Below are 22,281 nucleotides of genomic sequence, written 5' to 3'. Positions count from 1 at the left end.
TGGAGGGGCTTATGGTCTGGATTAAATGTTAGTATGCCCCAAAACACCGTATACAGATTATACCCTGGATGTACCAGTTTACAAGTTATATCTATTCATTTATTCAGTAATAATTATTAGAGTCCCCCAAAAAGAAGACTCATTTCCAATGTGACAAAAATGTAGGCATCTCTCTTATTCTTTTCCTTTTGTCATGCCAAAATATGTTCAAGAGTAAAATCCACTTTGCCTTTGATTTCTCACCATTAAAATTATTAGATCATCAGTAACATGATCACTATGAAAACAAACCCCAACCATGTGTTTGCCCAACAATTACAGTGAAATTTTAACAAATAAATATTATCATCATCAATTTTTTTTTAAATCTAAATCGCTATATATTCTTCCATTTTTTCCCTAACAAAACACCTTATTTGAAAGGAGAGTATTATTTGCATAAAAAACCCATTCTGATTGTTAAAATGAATGAAAAGACAATCATGTGATTTACATAGACCAGGATCTTGGTTATCTATTTTTAATGCAGCAAGTAAACATGTCATGAGCATAAAGCAGACCTGTCAACCTTCATTCAAGAGAAAGCAGGAGATTGGTATTCAAAAAGAAGGAGATTTGGTAAAAAAAGAAGGAGATTTGGTAAAAAAAAGAAGATTTTGTTTATTGCATCAATACTCTAGTAAAATGCAGTTCACTGAATTAGCAACCCTTGTGTTCATCATTGTACACTTTCGTTGAACTTTTTGAACACTTCAGTCTCGTTGGAAAAAGTGTTCTGGAAAAAAAGGCTGTAAACAGTTTATTTTGCAGCTCAGCAGAGCACACACAGTCTCATTATCCAGCTCTGACCTCCCCTCAGTCTGGATTTGTCTAACCACAGAAAATAGCCTTTCAGTGTCTGCATTTGAATTTGGAATCAGGGTCAGGGTGATGGCAAGCTGGAGCAATTGTGTGAAGTGGGGAGATCCATCTAGTTCTTTCAGTTTCTTCATCTTGATCCAGTAAGTGTCTGGTTGGAGGGTATTTGATGGGAGCTCCTCTGGAGGACTCAAGGTTAAGTCTAAAAACTCTTCACTAAGGGCATCACTCAAAGGAAAGGAGACTCCTTCAGCACAGGCCAGGACTGCAAAAGTAAAAAATAAAATAAAAATCACAAGTATTTGGAAGTGAAACCTATTCAATAAAAGGTCAAGACTGCAAAGGAATAAACCAGTTAATATAAGAAAGAAATAAAGTTATAATATGGAAATCATACAACAAAATATCATAAAACTTTATATACCCAACTCTGTGGTGAATAAGCTGCACTTCTCTGGGTCAGGGTGAATCTATCCAATGTTTTTCAGAACAGGGTTCTGGAATGGAAACTTCTGCATCATTTTTTATCACAGACTCCACATAGAACATTCGAACATACCTGAAAAAACAACAAAAATCACAATTTACTTTAACAATTCAACCTATTTAATAAAATGTAACAATAAACATACAAAATTCATGAAATTCCTAATCCAGTTTTAAAGTAATTAGCAAAAATACTTACTTGAAGAATCTGTTGATGAGATCAGTGTTATCCAAACTGGAGATGAACCCTCTTGCTTTGAGGCCCACAGCCAGCAGGTTATCTGGGAGCTGGTTGTCTGCAATCTGGAAGGGAACCTCTGTCACTGGGCGACCTTTTATGACGGCTACCGTGACAAACTTTGCCAGATACTTCCGTAAAAGCTGCTCCATTTCTTGGTACAAGAAGCACACCTTCACCTCATCTGCCTAATAAAAATGCTTGTGTTAGAATATTGAAAATAATTTGTTTTCAATTGACAATATTAAACTAAAAGAAATGATATCATCTTGGATGTCGTATTACTTTCACATCTAATCAAAAAATTTTTTAATAACATTATAATAAAAGAAATCAATGATAGCCTTCTCATATTTCGTTCACAAACATTTACCTGAAATGTTGTGTTGAATTCGTTCAGGGGTGGAAGTATGAACTCCAGAAACAGGAAGTACAGTTGCATCTCATCTCTTCACTCTCCCAGTCTTCTCCACATCTTCATGGCTTGTAAAGTATGATCTCAGTGCTGGCCACTGTTCCAGGGTTCATTTAATGCATCGCTCAAGGCTGAGCCATCTTGTTTGAACATGTTTCAGAATCTTGTCTGGCTATACATCACAGAACTCTTGAAAGGACTTGTATAACTCAGTTCTCTTTGCACTAGAAAAGTGGAAAAAGAAATAGTATTAAAACATTACCATGCCACAGCCAAAACATAAAATAAAAAGAAACATACCTCACAAGGAAACAAAAAATAATTATGCTACATTAATTAATAAAATATATATATACCTTACAAGGAAATGGGAATAGATCTCAACCAGCATGTGATCCAGTGATAGCAGGAGTTTCTTGAGGGCTGCCTTGATGACAAGATTTGTCAGGTGACATATGCATCCCATGTCAAAGACGTTTGGCTGCTTCTGTCTGATCCTTGATAATACTGAGTTGTGTTGTCCAATCATGACACTGGCATTGTCTGAACAGTAAGCCACCAGGTTAATCCAATCTAAACCACGGTCACTGAAAGATAATTAGACAAATTAGTAAATTAATCATATAATATATAATTATATACCCTTTGGTCTTACCTCATCAAGATGAAAATTAGCACGTTATAATGAAAACTGGAGAAACACCTGCATTATATAAATATAATCCAAAACAGTTTTATTAAGTTTGATATGGAAAATATTTAAGTATTTATTCAAGTAATAAAATTTAATATTAACAAGTTTTTTTTAATGTATAATATATTTATAACTTACGTGAAACACTTGTCAATAGTGTTGAATAGATTCTCTGCATTGGCCAAGTTACAGACAGGCATGTCCAAGAATTTGGTGACTGTCTGCTCAATCTCATCATCCACACAGCGTACAAGAATTGCCAGATTTTTGTTGTCGCCACGATCGTTAGAGTTGTCAACCAAAACACTGAATGGGCCGTTACAAAGTTTGTTGACTTCGGAGTTAAAGTGAGGTGCCAGAGCTTTCTTTATAATTATAGTGGTTTTAGTTTTTCCACACTTGAAGTCAGATGCAATAGCACTATCTGGAAACATAACTGGTGCTATTCGCCTAAAGTGTTCGGCAAACTTAAACGATAGATTATGTTTGGCCACCATCATTGCAAAAAGTGCTTCTGCTTTTATTCCTTTGTTTTGAGTTGCTGCTGTGTCATTATTTACAAAACTGGAAATGGCTACCGAATGACGTACCTCTTTGGCAATCAGCAGATGTTTAGCTTAGTTTGTCGGGAGATTGGGACAAAGGTTCAAAAAGCAGGAGACTCCCGCATAAATCGGGAGAGTTGACAGGTCTGGCATAAAGTAGAAAACCAGTTAACATCCAACGAATCCCACATATATCTGAAGATTCCCGAATGTATAATCTGTGAACAGACTGATAGAGACATTGCAACACTTTTTCCTTCTCAACAAAAATACTCAGTATTAATTTTTATCTGGTTTAAGACAAACAAAATGCATCAATAATTAAATTAGCAGAGAGGTCCACGAAAATAATTTATATATATATTAGTGATTTCCCTAGAAATTTGGCAAGGCATGGTAGACCAAACACTTTTGGGGCATTTTCACCATTTTCAGGGCACTTGTTTTTCATTAAAAATACACAAAACTTAATTGAAATAACATTAATGTAATTTATGTGCTTGCTTTAATAAATGAATAGCAAAAGATATAAAAAGCATATTTCATTAATTAATAATACCTTTTTGGGCGTTTTATAAAGGCAATTTTAGAATTAATTTGTGAAAAAGGCTTTTTTAATCTCAATGCAGCATTGCACTGATTAAGGCAAGATGGTGCTAGACTAGTGAGGCATGGTGCTGCATCATGCTAAAACAAGCTAGGGAAAACACTATATATATATTAATATATATATATATATATATATATATATATAACACAAACAAAAATTGTGTTTATGTATGGCCATTTAGTCTGTAAGAACACTAGTTTAATATCTTGTGTGAAAACAAAATGTATTATTTTAGATTATACAAAATCTGGATTCTGTGCATTAGAAATGTTTTTACAATTGAAGAAAATATAAAACATACTGATCCTGATTGATCACTGTCTGATCCACCATCTTCATCAGACGAGTCTTTCGGAACTTTGATTCGTTTCAGTTTCTTCTTGCCTTTACCTCCTTTGCCCTTTTTCCCACGCTTTCCTTTCTTGGAACCTTTGCGCTTCTTCTTCTTCTTCTTCTTTTTGGAACTGGAGTCATCACTGTCCTCTTCTTCACTCTTTGATTCACTGTCTTCGTCACTGTCACTGTCACTGTCTTCCTCTGAACTACTACTGCTGGAATGTTTTCTCTTTTTGCTAAAAATTTATTAAAATTAAAAATAACGCAGAAATGGAAAATCTCTCTCTAGTCTGCAAGGTTCTGTACCGATCAAGTTTACTAGTCTGCCTGAATTTCTACTGGTCCATCAACTAATAATACAATACTGTTATAATACAAACCATACTAAAAATATTAGCTAATTTACTTTTGTGGTATTTTTGCTTGAGAGCAATGGCAGGAAACACAGCAGTAATTTTGAGGAATGGATAGCTGTCAAAAATAATCCAGCAGACAGAAAGTTAAACAGAGTATGAAAAAGAAGCTAACACTAAGTGGAAAACACTTCTTAATGATGAAAAATTAATGGAAAATGACTGAAGCAAGGAGAAAACTTCCACTGCTGCGACCGGGCGAAGTGAGCCCAAATTTTGCTCTGACCAGCCCGACTTCACCGTAAGCCGAAATCTGTGTCGCCTTTTCAAAAATGGCCATCACTTGCAATCTACACAATCACGGATGAATGGTGAAGAAATTGAGGAACACCTATTCATAGATAATTAAGTGTGAAGTGTCTGTGAGTTTGAAGAGAGACTGGCGCCACAAAATCATGCAACAGGCTCACACAGACAGATAGTTTTACGTAGACTTTGTCATAATGAATAAATTCAACATACAAAACAGATGTCGAAATTATAAAATAGTACAACCTGTTCTGGCTGATTTTTAATGTATATACACTCATAATAAGCATTGACCAGTCATACACACCCAGAGGCCACTTAAACTGGATTCCCAAGTCCCAAGTGTTAAACGGCCACTGTAAATTTTTTAAACATTTTATTTTTTACTGTAAACAACAGTGACAAGGTGCAGCAGATAAGCAATTTTCACACCTTCATGGATACTAGTACCCATTCAGTCTGACAACTCCACAGTGTATTAATTAAGAAACTGTGATAGTGGAACGCATTTAATTGCCTCTGGGTAATCTAAGCTTAACATTGGTAGATTATCTACTTGGACAATACTCTGCATGGAGTAGTTATTAAATCAAACGAGAAGACAAACTTGTGAGAGAAAGAATTGTAAACGGTCAAATGAGTACCTTTCAATTACATTTCATTATTTCTAAAGAAGGCGACATGTGATTAAAATAAACATCTATAGAGCACATATCCATCAATTAGCAGTACAGACCGTAAAAAAAACCCAACATAAAATAAAATACTGTATATTGCCGTGTATTAGCAGACTCCTTGTATAAGCCGACCTCTTAGTTTGACCCTAAATATCAAGTACAAAATCAGTTGTATATTGTATTGGTTTCAGTAATACTGTCAACAAATAGACTTGTGCTTTTCTTTTTCACACCGGCCTCGGTGGCGTCGTGGTTAGGCCATCGGTCTACAGGCTGGTAGGTACTGGGTTCGGATCCCAGTCGAGGCATGGGATTTTTAAATCAGATACCGACTCCAAACCCTGAGTGAGTGCTCCGCAAGGCTCAATGGGTAGGTGTAAACCACTTGCACCGACCAGTGATCCATAACTGGTTCAACAAAGGCCATGGTTTGTGCTATCCTGCCTGTGGGAAGCGCAAATAAAAGATCCCTTGCTGCCTGTCGTAAAAAGAGTAGCCTATGTGGCGACAGCGGGTTTCCTCTAAAAAACAGTGTCAGAATGACCATATGTTTGACGTCCAATAGCCGATGATAAGATAAAAAATCAATGTGCTCTAGTGGCATCGTTAAATAAAACAAACTTTACTTTTTTTCTTTTTCACTGTATTTTTTCCCCCTTCAATTATTACAGACACAGTAATAGTCATCGCAATGCTAACGTCTTCCATGCCGTGCAAAAATAATTTAGCACTGATAAATCATAACAGGAAAATAAACAATTCAAGCTGTAACAACATATCATTGCACATAAGTAATTAAATTATTCACTGGACAGCAAATAATAAACTCATTAAGGCATGTTTAATCCCTGTTTTCCCCTCCACACAGAAAAACAATTCTGTGGTCCATGGCGGTTGTTTACACAAAATTGTGTAATCCAATCAAACAAGAGCTTACAAAATGATATAGACAGAGGTGTCAAACAAAGATGGCGGAACACGTTTTTACCATTGAAATGACAATAAACAAGTAATTTTTACCATTCATCAAACTAATGACATTCAAGAACAAAAAACTAGTAATTTTGACGGGGTGTATTATTTATATTCACAAACTATTAACGGTCTGATAAAAATCAAGAAGTGTGTTTTCGAAAAAAACCAATTTGTTGCCTCCGTGTATAAGCATTCTTTTGGAAAGTATTTTCTAGACTTCAAAAGTCGGCTAATACACGGCAATATACGGTACAGATTTTAATAGTTGCACCTGTATTAACCTTCTGACTACTGCAGGCGAGATATCTCACAAGTCGATATACTGTACACTGTATTGTGCATTACCCAATTCATATTTCCCGCCATTTTGCACACGACACTGTGGAAACGGAAATATAATTAAAGAAAAAAGATTTTTTTTTCAAATCTGTTTTTGTTTTTGATTTTTCAATTGAAAATACGAAATTTTGAGTTCAAAAAGTGGTTTTCGGGCAAGTATTTCGATCGACATTTTAATGGCGGCACGTCGCGGTAATTTGGGATCGATAGCCAGCTCCGTGTATATAAATTTTTGATCGTTTACCAACAGACTACCAAATATTGCAATTCTTTTGGAAAAAAAAAATTCTGGTCTAGACTTCAAAAGTCAAAATGCTAATACACGGCAAATAATAACGGTACAGATTTTAATAGTTGCACCTGTATTAAGATAAAGTTTGAGAGAGAAGTGACTTCACTCTATGATTTTGACCTCGTGTGAGGCCTGAAGAGATACTTTCTAGTTAATAAATCTATTAACTTCTCAAGTCACCTCACCTCACAATCTTTCTAAAAATCATTTAAAATCAGAAGAGAGGAGTGTTAACATTAGGGGTAACTATTGCAGTCAGTTTTACTATTGCAATAGTATTGCAATACTAATAGTACTATTGCAATAATACTGTGAATTCTTAAATTGTAATATGAATAGATATTTCACAAAACTATTTACCTCAGTCTACCAATATGTAGTATGTGTGAGTTTGCATGTGTGCATATGTATGTATGTCTGTGTTTGTACTTAGTTATTTGTAATAATGTCACTACGCAGTGAAATCATGTGTTGGTCGTAGACTACATTTTTCTATGCATAATATCAATAGTTGAACAAACAATTGCAATAGTTATTGATAGTTGAATTAACTAATGATGTGTTGCTATCGAGGCTAGTTTGATGTATTGTCACACCACTAGTTAACATTATTTACCTCTTTTTGGATGACTGGAAGTACCTGTCTGATGAAAGACTGTCATCTTTGGCTTTGTCAAGTTTTTGTTTAGCTTTTTTCTTCCCAATATTAGAGTCACTTTCTGACAGTTTGGCATTCAACAACTTCGTCTGTATGGCTCTTTTTTTAGCTAAAGTTAGCAAATGTATAAATTCAAATGTTTTTAACTGAAACTAATCTATTAAAAACATATATACACTTAAACATTTTGTTGGTAAAAGAATGACATCCTTAAAAGAAAACAAATCATAGATAAATGAGCAAAGTATTATGCTCAAGCAAACCTTGTTTATAAAATGAAATGATCCAATATCAGTATTGGGCACTAATCTAGGATTGAACAACTGCTGACAACCGTGTGACATGAGTAAATGGTCGGGTATAAAAAAACAAGGTGCCATTTTCCCCACTAGATTAGTGTCTTCATTAAATAGAGACCTAAAAGAAAAAATATATTAAGTTCCCATTTAATTTGTATACAAATCACTTGAATTTAGCATGTATGTGTGTGTGTGAATATCTACCAGTGCATTAATTGCATTGAATGTACCAGACTTTTCTGGAGTAAATTTCAAAATTCATATCTATATTTAAATCTTATTTCAGGCAGTAATAAATGATGACATTTATCTGTCTCAACATTCAACATATTGTTAATTAAAAATCAGGTTGTTTCAGCAGAATTACTAACCTGTATCACTTGAATTTACATCACCATTCTCATCAGAATTCTCTTGCATGTCATCAAGAATCACTTTCTTAGCAAGTTCATTTTCATCATCATCTGCTTCACCATTCTCATCCATGGGTTCCTTAAAATATATCATTAATTTTTTTATTATTATTATGTATTAGAATATCCATAACCTATCAAAAATGATCTATTTACAAGTAAAAGTTACTGTGCATCCTCCTTGTCATGATCTGCCGACTATACTTTATTTTTGGGGAAATCCTAGTTTCCATAGGTATGAATCTTTCTAATGAAATTTTAGGGAAAAAATTTTAGAGCAGTAAACATTTAATAAAGACCACTGCAAAGAAGGGCTTCTCCACCTTCATGAAAAGTAGCATTTTACAGTATATTAAAGAGAGCATGTTTCATATTCTGTGGGTGGAGCGTCGGGTGGTCCAATTGCCCATTTCCAAATAGATTGTCCTCGATGCAAAATGCTGAAATAACTATACTAAATAGTAATAAATTTGAAATTTTGCTGGTGTGTTAAAAAAAAAAAAATTCTATTCAAAGCCTTTTATCACTTAACAAACAAAATGTTACTTAAATGTACAAAGTGAAAATCATCGTGATCACAGCTGCAAGTCACGAAATAATTTTTGAGGACCTCATGTAATAGAAACCCATAAAATTCAATCAATTTTAGAAAGCAAAATTAATTACCTCAATGTCATGGAGTTGCAAATGAACATAAAATATGTTAGTAGTATTTATGCATATAATGGAAGTGCAAAGATGTTGAAAATTGTGTTTTGGAAATTTCTCTAAACTTATCCATAACTACTGTATTAATTTTTGGCAAAAACCACGTTGAGTGGGTACAAGTTTATAATATTTACTCACATATATTCACTTAAATGTTTTATAAATACATAAAATAAAATTCATATTTGAATAGTTAAGTATTATTTTCATGGGTTTTTATAATTTTTATGATATTTTAAATCGGATGATGTTGATTAAAATTAGCAAAAAATCGAAAAAGTTGTGTTTACTTATGGGCATTTGTGGCCAGATGTCCATTATTCCCAATAACAGTGGTTTTCTGATCAGATTTTTTTTTTTAAATCAACTACGGATTTATATCCCAATATTTGGTGATTTTCGCTGTTGGTAAAACGATCAAATTTATTATCAAATTAGCTGTCACAATCAGTTATCGATCACTGAAAATGACCGCGACATGCTGCCAAATACTTGCCAAAAACCACTTTTTCAACTCAAAATTCCAAGGTACAATCTATTCAAAAAACAAAATCTAAAGAAACAGGAAGCTAATTTGTCTTCCATTACTGGTTAATAAATCGCTTCCAGTGAGTGTCGTGTGCAAAACAGCGGGAAATATGAAATGGGGAATGCATTGTATACAGTGTACAGTATGTCGACTGGCATGACGTCAGACGAGATATCTCGCCTGCAGTAGTCAGAAGGTTAAGTACGAGGGTGGGATGAAAAGTTTTGAACCTATCTATGATGGAGTGATACTAGAGCGATGAAACTTGGTAGGCATATAATACAACTTTTCTGATGACCAACTACCTATTTTGTTTGAAGTTTACAACATCTTTGGTGACTACAGCAGGACTCAAGTTTAGAGGTATCAACTTTTTGTGAAAATGGAGAAAACTGAGTACCAGGCCGTCCTAAAGTATCTGAATTTGAAAGGGTCAACTCCTATGCAAATCCATGCCGATATGGTCGGTACATTAGAAGACGGTGCTCCCTCATTTGCCACTGTGAAAAGGTGGGCAGTGGAATTCAAAAGGGGAAGCAAAAGCGTTGAAGATGAACCAAGGTTTGGCAGGCCTTAACTGCCTCCACACAGGAAAACATTAATAATGTGCACCAAATGGTGATGGATTATAGATGATTGACTATTCGCTCCATAGCTGCTGCCATTGGCATCTCCCATGAGCGAGTCGAGAACATTCTAACCAAAGAACTTGGAATGTTATAGGTTTCTGCTTGATGGGTACCACGCCTTTTAAACCCTGATCAAAAGTGCACCAGACTGACCATGTCTATTGAAAACTTGGCACATTTTGAAGCAGATCTGGCTGATTTCATTGAATGTTATTTGAATGAGGATGAGCGATGGGTCCATCACTTTGAGGCAGAGACCAAGCAACAGTCCATGCAGTGGAAACACCCAGGCGTCACCTCCTCTGAAGAAGGCAAAGGTTGTTTCATCTGCTTGAAAAGTGATAGCTTCAGTATTTTGGAATGCCAAGCGGGTTGTGTTTGTGGACTACCTTCCAAAAGGCCAGACTATCAATGAGAAGTACTATGCCAACTTGCTATGGCAGCTGCATGAAGCTATCAAGAAGAAACAACCGGGGAAGTTGACAAAAGGTGTCTTGTTCCACCAGGACAATGCCCCTTCTCAAGTCCATCATTGCAATGGCTACTGTCCATAACTGTGGCTTCGGCCTCATTCAGCATCTGCCATACTCCCCTGATCTGGCACCCTTGGAGTTCCATCTCTTCCCAAACATGAAGAAACACTTAGCTGGCAAGCATTTTCATGCTGATGATGAGGTCAAAACCGCTGTTCAAGACTTTTTTAAGGAAGCAAGAGGAAACCTTTTACAAAGCAGGGATCCAGGCGCTGCAGCACCACTGGCAGAAATGTGTGGACCGTCAAGGGGACTATGTTAAAAAATAACTTGTAAAGAAACTCATTCCAAAAGTGCAGCATAGTTAGGCTCAAAACTTTTCATCTAACCCTCGTACATAAGCTTGAGCAACACTATTTTTGGTGTCCAATGTTTACTTAAAATTACATTTTATATCAGTATTCATTTATATGATTGACTTTCTATTACTAAGCTTTTGTTTTTAAGTCATATGTTGATAGAATTCACAATATGTGGTAATGTAATCCATATATGATATATCACTTTAAATGTATTAATAACAATAGGCAGCATACAAGTGGGATATTTCTTTATAGGGGTATGCATATTCAACGATATGTAACACACATTATTGCTTAATATAACAAGTATAATCATATAGTTAATTATTAAAACAGTCAAATGTGACGGCTATTATATATAATTTTGTACCATCCCAGTGAATATGCCCTCTGGCGAGCCAATGGTTACGTAATACTCAACGTGTCACGTTTGGAATTAGTCTTAGAGCTGAAGAAACAAAACGTACCTGATCTTTGCGGATGCATTGCAATGTTCTGTAATATCCATCCCAGTAAGCCAGCAATAAGTATATATTATTTTTTAATACAAAATAAACCACCATTGTCAAAATGTAGAAATAACTGTATTATGTTTTATCCACGTACTGAAATAATAATCAGAGTGTTTTCTTAGTTAATTGGTCTTTTCTTTCCATAGCCTGTACCTGTGGTTCCTGATTGGCAGGTGTGTATTTAGATGGTCAGGGTTCTAGCTGCCGTTCGCCATTGTCGCCAATTGGCGAATTATCACAAATTTGGCTATAATCTGGTCAATCAGGCGATTTTTTTTTTTCAACCAATGTTTCCCGAAATTCGGATTATCTTATTTTCCTAATATATATATATATTTAATGTCGCCGCCATTCCAAAGAAAACATACGCACGAAACCCTTGCCCTCATGGGCGTACATAGGATTTTGAAAAGGGGGGTTCCAATACATAGGATTTTGAAAAGGGGGGTTCCAAAATAGATTGCAGAGATATTGGGCATATATTTCTATGTTGAGTAAATATAATAATGTCAGATATCAATGTCAAATATATTAAATTATAAAAAATGCGATTTCAGGGGGGGTTCGGTCGAACCCATCGAAACACACCCACCCCCATGGCCCTTAATAAAATAAAATGTGGATGCAGTGAATCGTGAACTAATCAAATCGTTAAAGGGACATACCCTAGTTTCAGCCCATGAAAATTAACACTATGTTTAGTTAATCTACAAACCTGTAACAGGTTTGGATAAAGTTACAACTGAGTGAAACACAAGTCTGTGACTTTGAAATGGTGAAATACTCTCTAAAAATAAACAAAAACTCAACTCCATATCTGTTATTTCTCAGACGTACGTGCGTTTTTAAAAATATAATAAATGCATTTTGTGATATTAAAAACACCAGGATGATCAAAAACACTTCGAATGTACGGAAATGGATAATCTAAACAATAAAATCTTAGTAAAGTATGATTTCAGTTATCAAAAGATGGCTATAATAGTAAAAATATGCCTTAGTGTTTAAAATCTAGGGTATGTCCCTTTAACGATTCCTCACGAATAAAATCTACATACAGGGCTCTGTTCGATCGAGTACTTCATTCGTATGAATATATTTATTTCAGTTTGCGTAAGCTCGGTATAACCTATTAAAACGCCAGATATGCGGGTCCACAATTTTTTATTTAAGTTTCACACCGAATTATATTCTTATGTTTTATCTACCAAGATAATTTGCATTTTGTATCATTGTTTAGGTTTAATTTTAAAACATTGTTCTAGTAAATCAAATGCTCGTTCAAATGCGATCTTTAATCACAGTTATCACGTGGTGACGCTAAGCGTTGCGGGACCGCCAATGATTACAACACAATGCCGTGACCAACCAAGTACAAACGGGATCGCGATTTGAAATCTCAGGTACAAATAACAGATATGCTTCTACCCGTTCGGGAAGTCCACATGGCTGACACCGACATCAACGAATCAACTGAAACTTGCGCCGCCACTACTGAGGATGAAACTAAAGATAATTATGACGGCATGTACCTGGTTGACATTTCGACCACCGATAGCGATACTATCGGCGATAGGCTTGTTGATCGTACGAAGAATCACAAATGTATTGCTCACTAGGACAAATACACCACATGAATTTGAGAATAAATTACACAAATATAAATATTAAAATGTTCAATCCGCTCTTTTGGCTATAAAATTTATATCGTGGCTATAAAAGTAAACATTTGGCTACAACTTTGGCTATTAATGAAAATTTTCCAGCTGGAACCCTGGACGGTCCTCAGTCAATGTGTCTTGACACACTAAAAATGTATGCCTCTTTTATTAAGATCACAAAGTATTGTGTAATAACCGCTCGGACACCCCTAAAATCAAATAATGGACATTATCAGCCATCCTGCTTTATTACTGTAAATAATTCTGTAAAACCCTTGATTAAGTAGACTTTCCCATCTAAAATCACAAAACTGACCAATTACATACTCCCAAAGAAAATAAAATTATCTCTTGTGTATCATGAGTGGTCATTTTTACTCCAACGTACCTACCAATAGGTCTAATAATATGCATTTTTTCTTTGGATTTTTTAAGAGAGAAAAATACTATAACTCCATTTCATTCTATTGATGCAAATTGAAATATATTTACTTAAATAGTTTATTATACTATCAAATCATTTGTTGTTTTACAAGTCAGGTTGATGAAAGCGAAGTGCCTTGTCGTAAATTAGAGTGTTTGTTTACATTGTGCATACAGGAGTTGATCGGAGCTGACGTGACTTCGCACCAGACCCCACAAAAATGAAACAAAATGGCTACCCCCAGTTAGCAGGAATAATCATGGTTTCTTATTAACTCTAAAATTATGCATTTTTCATTTGTTAAAGTGTCAGTATGTGTTGGTGGTCCGGGTATGCATCTTTCCAACATATAAAGCTCATACTGGACTTACAATTATCTTGTCATTTTTTTCACCATCATTGCTTGAATTCTTATCTTCATTGTCATCGTCATCGTCGTCGTCATCGTCATCATCATCATCGTCATCGTCATCATCATTAGAACTTGACGTTGAAGTTTTTTTCTTTCCTTCACGAATAATTTCCACGTAAAAAAACAACAAATTACTGATTGTAAAAATAGTATAGAATGGATGCATACACAATGAATGTACAGATTACTCAATATAGATACGTCTACAAGACAGTCAAATATTCGGTTATTAAGGCTACATGACCAAGATAACTACTTTTAAACACAAATTAGCGGCCATCTACACATTTCCAACCCGGATAATTAAGTTGACTACAGTAAAAAAAACTAATATATACAAAACATTGTGGGGAAAATGACTTGCAAAGTCCTTACTACTTTTGTTTGTGTTCTGAATTTTCTTTATAGCATTCTTCTGTGGTGTACCTGTATTCTGGGAATTATTGGCATCTTTTGGCTCAATCTGTTCCGACAAAATCCTATCTATGGCGCTGGTATAGGTTTCCAGTCCTTTCTGCAAAATTCCAGCATATCCAAGTCGTTTCCTATCCACCTTGACATCAAATGGACTCATCATGCTGTAAGGGAGTTCTAAATCTGTTTTCATAACTTCTAACATTGTTATAAAGGTGTTCGATATTCCCGTCAGCTTGCACACAACATCCTCGACACAAGAAGGAATGATCTTAATACTGGGTACTACACGCGTCTGATTTGATGGCGATGGTTTTGAATTCATTTTAGAGTTACTATTTGTCAATGACGTATTCTTTTTAGAGCTCTTTTCTGACTTTGGTGTATTTGCTGCTGTTTTTTCCAACTGTCGCTGCTTTTCAATTTTGTCCATCATGTCATCACAAAATGCAGTTAATTTCAATAATTGTGAACTATCGCATATATAACACTTCCATTTGGTGTCATCTGGAAAAAAAAAGAAGAAAAAAAGTGATAATTAAAAGAAATGGATGGATTTGTGGAGAGATAAAATGATCAACTATTAGTTAAGATAGCACTTTATGTGTTTTGCCACCTGACAATTAACACGAATGACATTCAACATTTTATTCAGTCCTACGTGCATCTTTTAACCTCAGCTAGGTTACATCTCTGCTAAAAATGAAAACAATCATTTTATGCTTTTGACATCAATGTGCAGTTATGATTTGAGGTTTCCTGATTTGTTGGCCCAACGTCACCACTATTGCCGTCGCTGGCCTAACGTTGCCACGACATTGGCAAATGGTTGGTTCTGGCCGATCTTGTCCCACCTTGTGACCGCATGACGAAAACTCTGACCTTCACCTTCAGAAGTCAATCATTTGTGTTTGAACAGAAAAAATTTCCAGCATTAATTTCGGGAATTTAACCAGTCACGTAAGTATTTGGAACACGATATAAAATCTTAATGAATATGAATATTTTCTGCTTCAAAAAATGTATGTATTTATATGTAAAATTACAAAGGTTTTGTGTAAATAGTAAACAAAATAAATTACCGCATTGAAGCATTTGCGCCGAATTTACTTCTGCTTCAAGGCGTCGGCTCAATGTTGGAAAAACAAATACCGGACATTATATTTGGTATCATAAATAATTAAACTAAAAAACAATTATCAACATTAAATATTTATAGTATGGAAATTCAAAACAAAAGATTAGGCCATTATAAATATTTTACAAAGGAAATTTTAAATAGACAAAATTAGGCCTCTATTAAAAAAAATATGTAATTATAATAAATTTATAATTAATAATTCTGTATTTAAATAATAGAAAAAGAAATCTCAGCTTGTTTGGAAAAAAAAAAAACCCACCCAAAAACAAGCAAAATAAAGCAATAAAAAAGAAATATTAAAAAAATCTTGTTAAGATTTCGGTATCTTAACCTTCCAGGGTACATTTTGTTTTCAAAATCTTGATTAGTGGTATTTCTTGTCTATTGAAAATTGATTAGCAACTACCGTTTAATATTTTAAAATTATGTAGCGATCTCTGATACATGTGTAGCAAATCATGATGCGATACTAAACAAACTGTTACCTGCATTCTCTCTTTCTTATCTCTCACTGTTTTCCTTTCTTACTTTATTTTTCAAAAAGCTAAACTTCTCTTTATGAATTATGCTATGATTATGTTATATATTTGTGTAATTTAATATATTTGATGATGTTAAAAACATATTGGCAGTGATTCAGGGCTCCCCAAGCCTAACACTGTCGTTGATCTGGGGATAATACAATTTATAATTAAAAACTATATGATATTTATATTAACACTATTGGCATCTAAAAAGTGATATTGAAAATTTCAGGCAGTCTGCTTGAAATTTTAGTAGTAAGGTGTGTGGACATGTTCACAAAAAAAAATCTTTCAAAAGATTTATTCTAAATCCTGTGACATATTCTAACAAATAGTATAAATCTGTAATGTGTGATTTTAATATGTATGTTAAGAGCTGAACAATTAATATAACATCCACTTGCAACATATTTGATGATATTTAATGCTGCTGTATTTATGTATTACATATAGGTTGCCTATTTGAATTCTTTGGACGCATAACAATAAAGGATGTAATTGAAAGAATGACGGAGTGCATATTCACTCAGCCCTTCACCTGTCAGTACAACTGGGTTGGTAGGAGGAAAAACAAAAAGGCATCAGGAAATTAATTCTCAGAAAGATGATGAAAGGTATTATTACCCCTGATATTATGGTTCAAAATATCTTGGTACGTATCAAAGTTTTACGTCCCACTTGATGTCACAAATGATCACCGTCTGCATTCTTATATAATGATTTCTCAATTTAAAACATAATTATTTGGGTAATAAATAGGATATTAAGGCAAATAAAAATCATGTCCTTTGTGACATAAACTTGATAAGAAATGGATCACACTCATTTAAGATCCTATAATAAACTGTACACGGACATGAAATATCTATTGTTTGTTAGAAATTTGTTAGTATATATTAAGTTTACAATGATTAATTTTGCTAATAATTTAAGTTAAAAGCCATTAATTCAATAATGTTCAACTTCTAATTTCTTCAGGCTATAATTGGGGAACTGCATCTTTGAACTTGGTTAAGATATGCATCGGACCAAAGAGGGGGCCGCAAAAGGAAGTGAGTTTTTGCCATCAGTTTATAATTTTATTAGGGCTATTCCTTTTAAAAGACATTTCAGTATTTTTTAATAATGGTGAACATAGCAGAATCTGTATAAAGAAATCTATCCCCACATTTAGAAAAATCTTCAGGCTTACCCCCACCCATTTTAAAAAGAAATAGCCCTTATATCTTTTTAAACATATTTAATGTGTAACACTGAATAAGATAAAACAAATCAAGAACTAAGTCAATTAAGTAATGTCCATCAACATGGAACAAAATAAGGGAAAGTCTATAGTTGTATATCACATCTGTATGTGGCAAGACTTGTAATAACTAGGTTAGTTAATTTTAGGATTATGAATATGTAGTTTCATGGGGCGGGATGTAGTCCAGTGGTAAAGTGCTCGCTTGATGCACAGTTGGTTTGGGATCGATCCCTGTCAGTGGGCCTATTGGGCTATTTCTCGTTCCAGCCAGTGCAGCACGATTGCAGAGTATGACAAATATTTTGAAAAGTCACTAGCCACAGGGCTAGTGGGTTTGTGAAAACCACTAGCCCACCAAGATAAAGCACTAGCCCAAATTCTTGATCAATTATAACTGGATTTTTATCTAATTTTTGTAAGATTACACATTTACGACTATAACAGTAAAATAAAACAAACACTTAAATTATGTTGTAACTTTCAGTTTTGTCGTGTTGTACGTTTGGTCTTTTGTCAAGTGTGAGCCATCGTCATTGTCCCGTTTTCACTTTTGCCCTCTCCCCCGGGGAAAATAATTGAGCTCATGATTGGTATCTAAACCCACTATCAAAATAATTAAATTTAAATGAGGGTACGACAGTATGACACGGTAATAGATGGTTCAGTGTATTTGGTAGTGGGTTATACATTAACATTTAGGGCCTACTATTTAGGTCGCCAGGAACGCTGATGCCAATTGCTCAAATACAGGGCATCATCCCGTGTCAGATCAGTATCAAAAGAATATAGCGGCTATATCTAATCCGTTGTTAATTGATGAACAAAAAAGGTATTATCTTGTAGCCTATCGGCAGCTGCGACATATTATCCAAACCATTACACGTAATAGGCCAAGCCGAGTCGTTGCATGTGCAATTACCATTAAAGAAAATAGTTTTTCTGGTTGCCGATAACCATATGTAAGCGAAGTGTTAAATTAGAAAACAATAAGGTAAATAAAACAAACACTGAAATTCAAAGCATGACTGGGGTTTACTTGATTGAGATTAACCTGTCGTTGCGATTGGTGATTTCCAAGTTCTTAGCCTAAAACATATGTGCGAGATTAACTACCACGTGACGTTTCCAACCAATCAAAACACGCACGTCATTAGACTTATTTCCTGTGCCAGAAATTTGAAAGGGAAAAGTAAACAATGCATGCTGTAACTGTGACGATGTAGAGATAGCATGTTACTGCAGTTTGCAGACCTAGTTCAAGTGGATTATTATTATATACTGATGGCGTTGTTGATACTATTCGATGACAAACGTCACAATCAAATTTATTAAATGAAATTTCAGCCGAGAGAAAAAAAACAAAAACACGATTGAGCGACAAGGAGAGGGGGTGGGAAGCCACTAGCCCTGTGGGCTAGTGGTTTTGCGTTTCTCACTAGCCCGAACTTAAAAACCACTAGCCACGGGCGTCGGGCTAGCGGATTTGTCGAACTCTGACGATTGGTATATCAAAGACCGTGCTATGTGTTATCCTGTCTGTGGGATGGTGCATATAAAAGATCCCTTGCTACTAATGGATAAATATAGTGGGTTTCCTCTCTAAGACTATATGTCAAAATGACCAAATGTTTGACATTCATTAGCCGATGATTAATAAATCAATGTGCCCTAGCAGTGTCGTTAAACAAAACAAACTTTAAATACTTTCATTTTAACTTGAGGGAAATGTTATATTTGCGTATACTGAATACACACGAACAAACTTTTTATTCAGTGGTACATGTATATACTTTAATTTTAAATAATTTCGTTATCTTCTGCATTTGTAATTGCAGCACTTGAGGAGGAGAGGCAACGTGCAAGGCCAGCAGCGATGGAGATGTAGTCGGAATCCGAAAAAGATGATGAACAAGACTGGAGAGTGTTTTCTCTTTTATAGAGATATTACCTGTCCTCAAAACAAGTGCATTCCCCCCCCCCCCCCACGCAAGTGGACTGGTCAGATCATCTCAACAAATAATGGGATGGCCTAAATCTTCTACAGCATGCTCCCTTGTAGTTCCGGTCATGTGACTATAGCTATCTTCTTTTACACTGAGCACATCACACGGATGACGGGAAGCAGGGAGGCACGGGTGGGAATAAACCCTTGAGGACAGGTAATATCCTCTGTGGAGACGTCCCTCAGGTAAGAGTTGACAAGATGGGAGTCCATCGCTCAGAAACAGCCAGTGAGTATGTGCTGGATAGGAGTGTTTGCAAAAACATGGTGGTGGCCAGTGCACGCAGTTTGAGGCATGAGCCAGGGTTTGAGGCAGAATGTGCAGGCAAACCTGCAGTCTGGTACGCCGACAGAATCGTAGATCCAAGCCAAGGAGCCACAGTATTCTTGATAATGACTGTTAAGTGCGTCTGGTGACAAGAAAGGAACAACTTCGAACGGCATTGGCAAACGAGCAAGTCCTTTCAATATAGTGGTTCAGAGCTCGAACAGGACACAAAGCCAAGACTTCAGTATCAGCCGGACACAGGATGGACGATAACTCTTGGACCACATACATTCGCGGCGGTTGATCAGGAAGCTGATTCTTCGCCACAAAATTCATGAGGAACCCCAAGGTAACCAACATGCATTCACGGTGAAACCGAACTAGGTCCACATCCAAGGCATGTAGTTCAGAAACACAAGCAGCCGTTGAGAACCCCAACAAGAAGACAGTCGTCCGAGTAACAGCTTTCAAGGACTCTTTCATCGGCTCATAGGGTACCACAGTCAAGGACCTCAAAACCAGATTCAAGACCCACTTCGGAGGATGAAGCGATGAACTTGATCTTCTGATTGAAACCCATGAATCATCTTATGGATCTCCGCGATAGCAGATAACTTTGTACCAGTAGCAGGATCACGGACAGTAGCGAAGACCGAGACGTAACCTGCAATCGTTGAGCCCTTGAGATTCAGAGATGTACGGAGGTACACCAGGAAATCAGCCAGATGAGGTACAGGAACCGTCTGAGGCTAAGTTGATACTGCAGGCACCATCAGACATTGTACGTTGCAGTAGGAGATGATCAATGAGCCGTCAAAATTGCCGCAGTAGACAGAAGAAAAACCCTGCTTCGTCAGACCTATGGCAATAAGATCCATGTGTGTAGCTGGCAGAAGCGTGATTGCGGATGGTAGAGCCGAAATGTGGGATGCAGCAGCAGATGAACCCACTCTGGCAGAGGCAGTGAAGAATGTACATCGGTGTGATCAACAGCAGACAACAGTTTTGTTGAAACCACTGTAGCACCCTGGGCAGCAGGATCGGAAGTGGGAAGGCGTATGCACCTATCTGATCCCAGCTGATGGCGAGAGCATCTAGGTCGATGGCATCTGGATCTGGAACTGCCGACACATAGACCCGAAGTTGAAGGTTGAACTTTGTGGAGAACAGGTCGATGTTCGGTGTCCAGAGATGCTCGCACACCCATTGAAAAGCCTCCGGATGTAGCATCCACTCGGTTGATTGAGGAGATAACAGCCGGGATAAACAGTCTGCTAGGACGTTGGAGACCAATGGAATATGTCGTGCACAGAACTGCAGAGGCACATTGTGCACAAAGTCGTACAGGCGAAATGTCACCTGCAAAAGACTGCTGGAGTGTGCCGCCCTGTCGATTGATATAAGCCTGGACAATGTCTGGTCATTGAGGTGACACATCGGCGAACAGATGATAAGTCGCCTGGTATGGTCGCAAAGAAACTCCGTCGAAGACGTTCGCCTGGCATTGCCACCATCAGGGCAACTGGTAACCGGATCAGCAATTAGTACTGAATGCATGGATTCAGAAACAACTGGATACGGCGAAGCTGGAGTCGACCTCTAAGCGTCAAATCTTGTGCCGACATCAAAATCACTCTTGCAATGATACTTCATGAAACAGTAGTAGAGTAATGCAGGAACCAGGACATCGGAAACAGTGATCCCATGAAACAGTCAAGAGCCAATGACAGCATAGAGACCTGCTACGCTACATGCCCGATATACATGGAAGTGAAGCAACGCAAACAGCAACCGGCTAAAATCCACGGCCGTTACACCACCCAGTGCGAGACATAGGCAGAGACAATCTAGACAGCATTAGTCAGAAATGCTGGCAGTAACAACAGTGAACGTCAAGCTGCAATGATAAGCTGCAATGAACCGTAGTAAAATGATCGCGGTAAAAACCCAGTACCACGTTATGGTAACTGGATGACTTCAGGAACCAGCGGAAGTAGCGACTGTCTTGCATCGCCACCGGATATAGTGAACGATCTGCCGAATATCGCTGAACTTTCCTCGAGCAACAGATGGACTGATGCATGGGGTCCCAACACAAGTGACCGGACCAATAGACTGTCTTCATCACCAACCCGGAACGCTTGTAACGTCGAACCCCTTCACGGCAAACAGCTTGGATGTAGACCACAGGTCTGCCAAGATGTCCGGCTTGTTGAAAGTCAAGAATGGATCGCTTCAGGCAAGCTGGCTGACGATAGTGTGCAACTGTATTGGACATCGACGTCACAAAGAAGTAAGGCAGACCAACATCGAAGGCGACGGCTGGAACATCTGGCATCTTGCACCTGAGGAGCTATGGATGCCAGGAAAACATCAAATAGGACAGCATGTACAAACATCTAAGCTGAACTGAAGCCATCGACTGGACGTGCCGATCTGTAAGTTCTAGGTAGACGTCTGGTCTCGCCGGAAACAGCGT

The 22,281-nt window shown here is 36.6% G+C and overlaps 2 protein-coding genes across 8 annotated transcripts in view; both read right to left on the bottom strand.

Moving 5' to 3' along the window:
- The window catches only part of LOC121375495 (transcriptional regulator ATRX-like), an 84,591-nt gene that overhangs the window by 42,721 nt on the left and 19,589 nt on the right, over positions 1-22,281 (bottom strand). For 5 of the 6 annotated variants that reach the window (XR_005958319.1, XM_041502972.1, XM_041502971.1 and 2 more), the window contains exons 7-11: positions 14,634-15,128; positions 14,167-14,303; positions 8,456-8,576; positions 7,744-7,894; positions 4,148-4,418 (exon numbers count right to left, since the gene is read on the bottom strand). Coding sequence is in view for 5 of the 6 variants with exons in the window: in XM_041502972.1 (XP_041358906.1) it covers positions 4,148-4,418; positions 7,744-7,894; positions 8,456-8,576; positions 14,167-14,303; positions 14,634-15,128 (1,175 nt within the window). In the remaining variant the exon portion in view is untranslated. Of the gene's footprint in view, positions 1-4,147; positions 4,419-7,743; positions 7,895-8,455; positions 8,577-14,166; positions 14,304-14,633; positions 15,129-15,703; positions 15,824-22,281 lie in introns of those variants that run through there. The other variant, XM_041502975.1, reaches the window with a different exon arrangement.
- Positions 643-3,302, bottom strand: LOC121375499. 2 transcript variants are annotated; one of them, XM_041502979.1, is made up of 6 exons: positions 2,830-3,302; positions 2,354-2,584; positions 1,956-2,221; positions 1,544-1,770; positions 1,283-1,417; positions 643-1,123 (listed from the first exon to the last, which is right to left on the bottom strand). In XM_041502979.1, the coding sequence occupies exons 3-5, from the start codon at positions 2,022-2,024 to the stop codon at positions 1,318-1,320; spliced, it is 396 nt and encodes a 131-aa protein (XP_041358913.1). In that variant the 5' UTR covers positions 2,025-2,221; positions 2,354-2,584; positions 2,830-3,302; the 3' UTR covers positions 643-1,123; positions 1,283-1,317. The 2 variants fall into 2 exon arrangements, with proteins under 2 accessions (XP_041358913.1, XP_041358912.1); XM_041502978.1 differs by lacking the exons at positions 643-1,123; positions 1,283-1,417; positions 1,544-1,770 and having other exon boundaries at positions 2,036-2,221.

The sequence above is a fragment of the Gigantopelta aegis genome, chromosome 6, assembly GCF_016097555.1.
Source record: "Gigantopelta aegis isolate Gae_Host chromosome 6, Gae_host_genome, whole genome shotgun sequence".
Lineage (NCBI taxonomy): Eukaryota > Metazoa > Mollusca > Gastropoda > Neomphalida > Peltospiridae > Gigantopelta > Gigantopelta aegis.
This window is presented reverse-complemented; position numbering and strand designations above follow the sequence as displayed.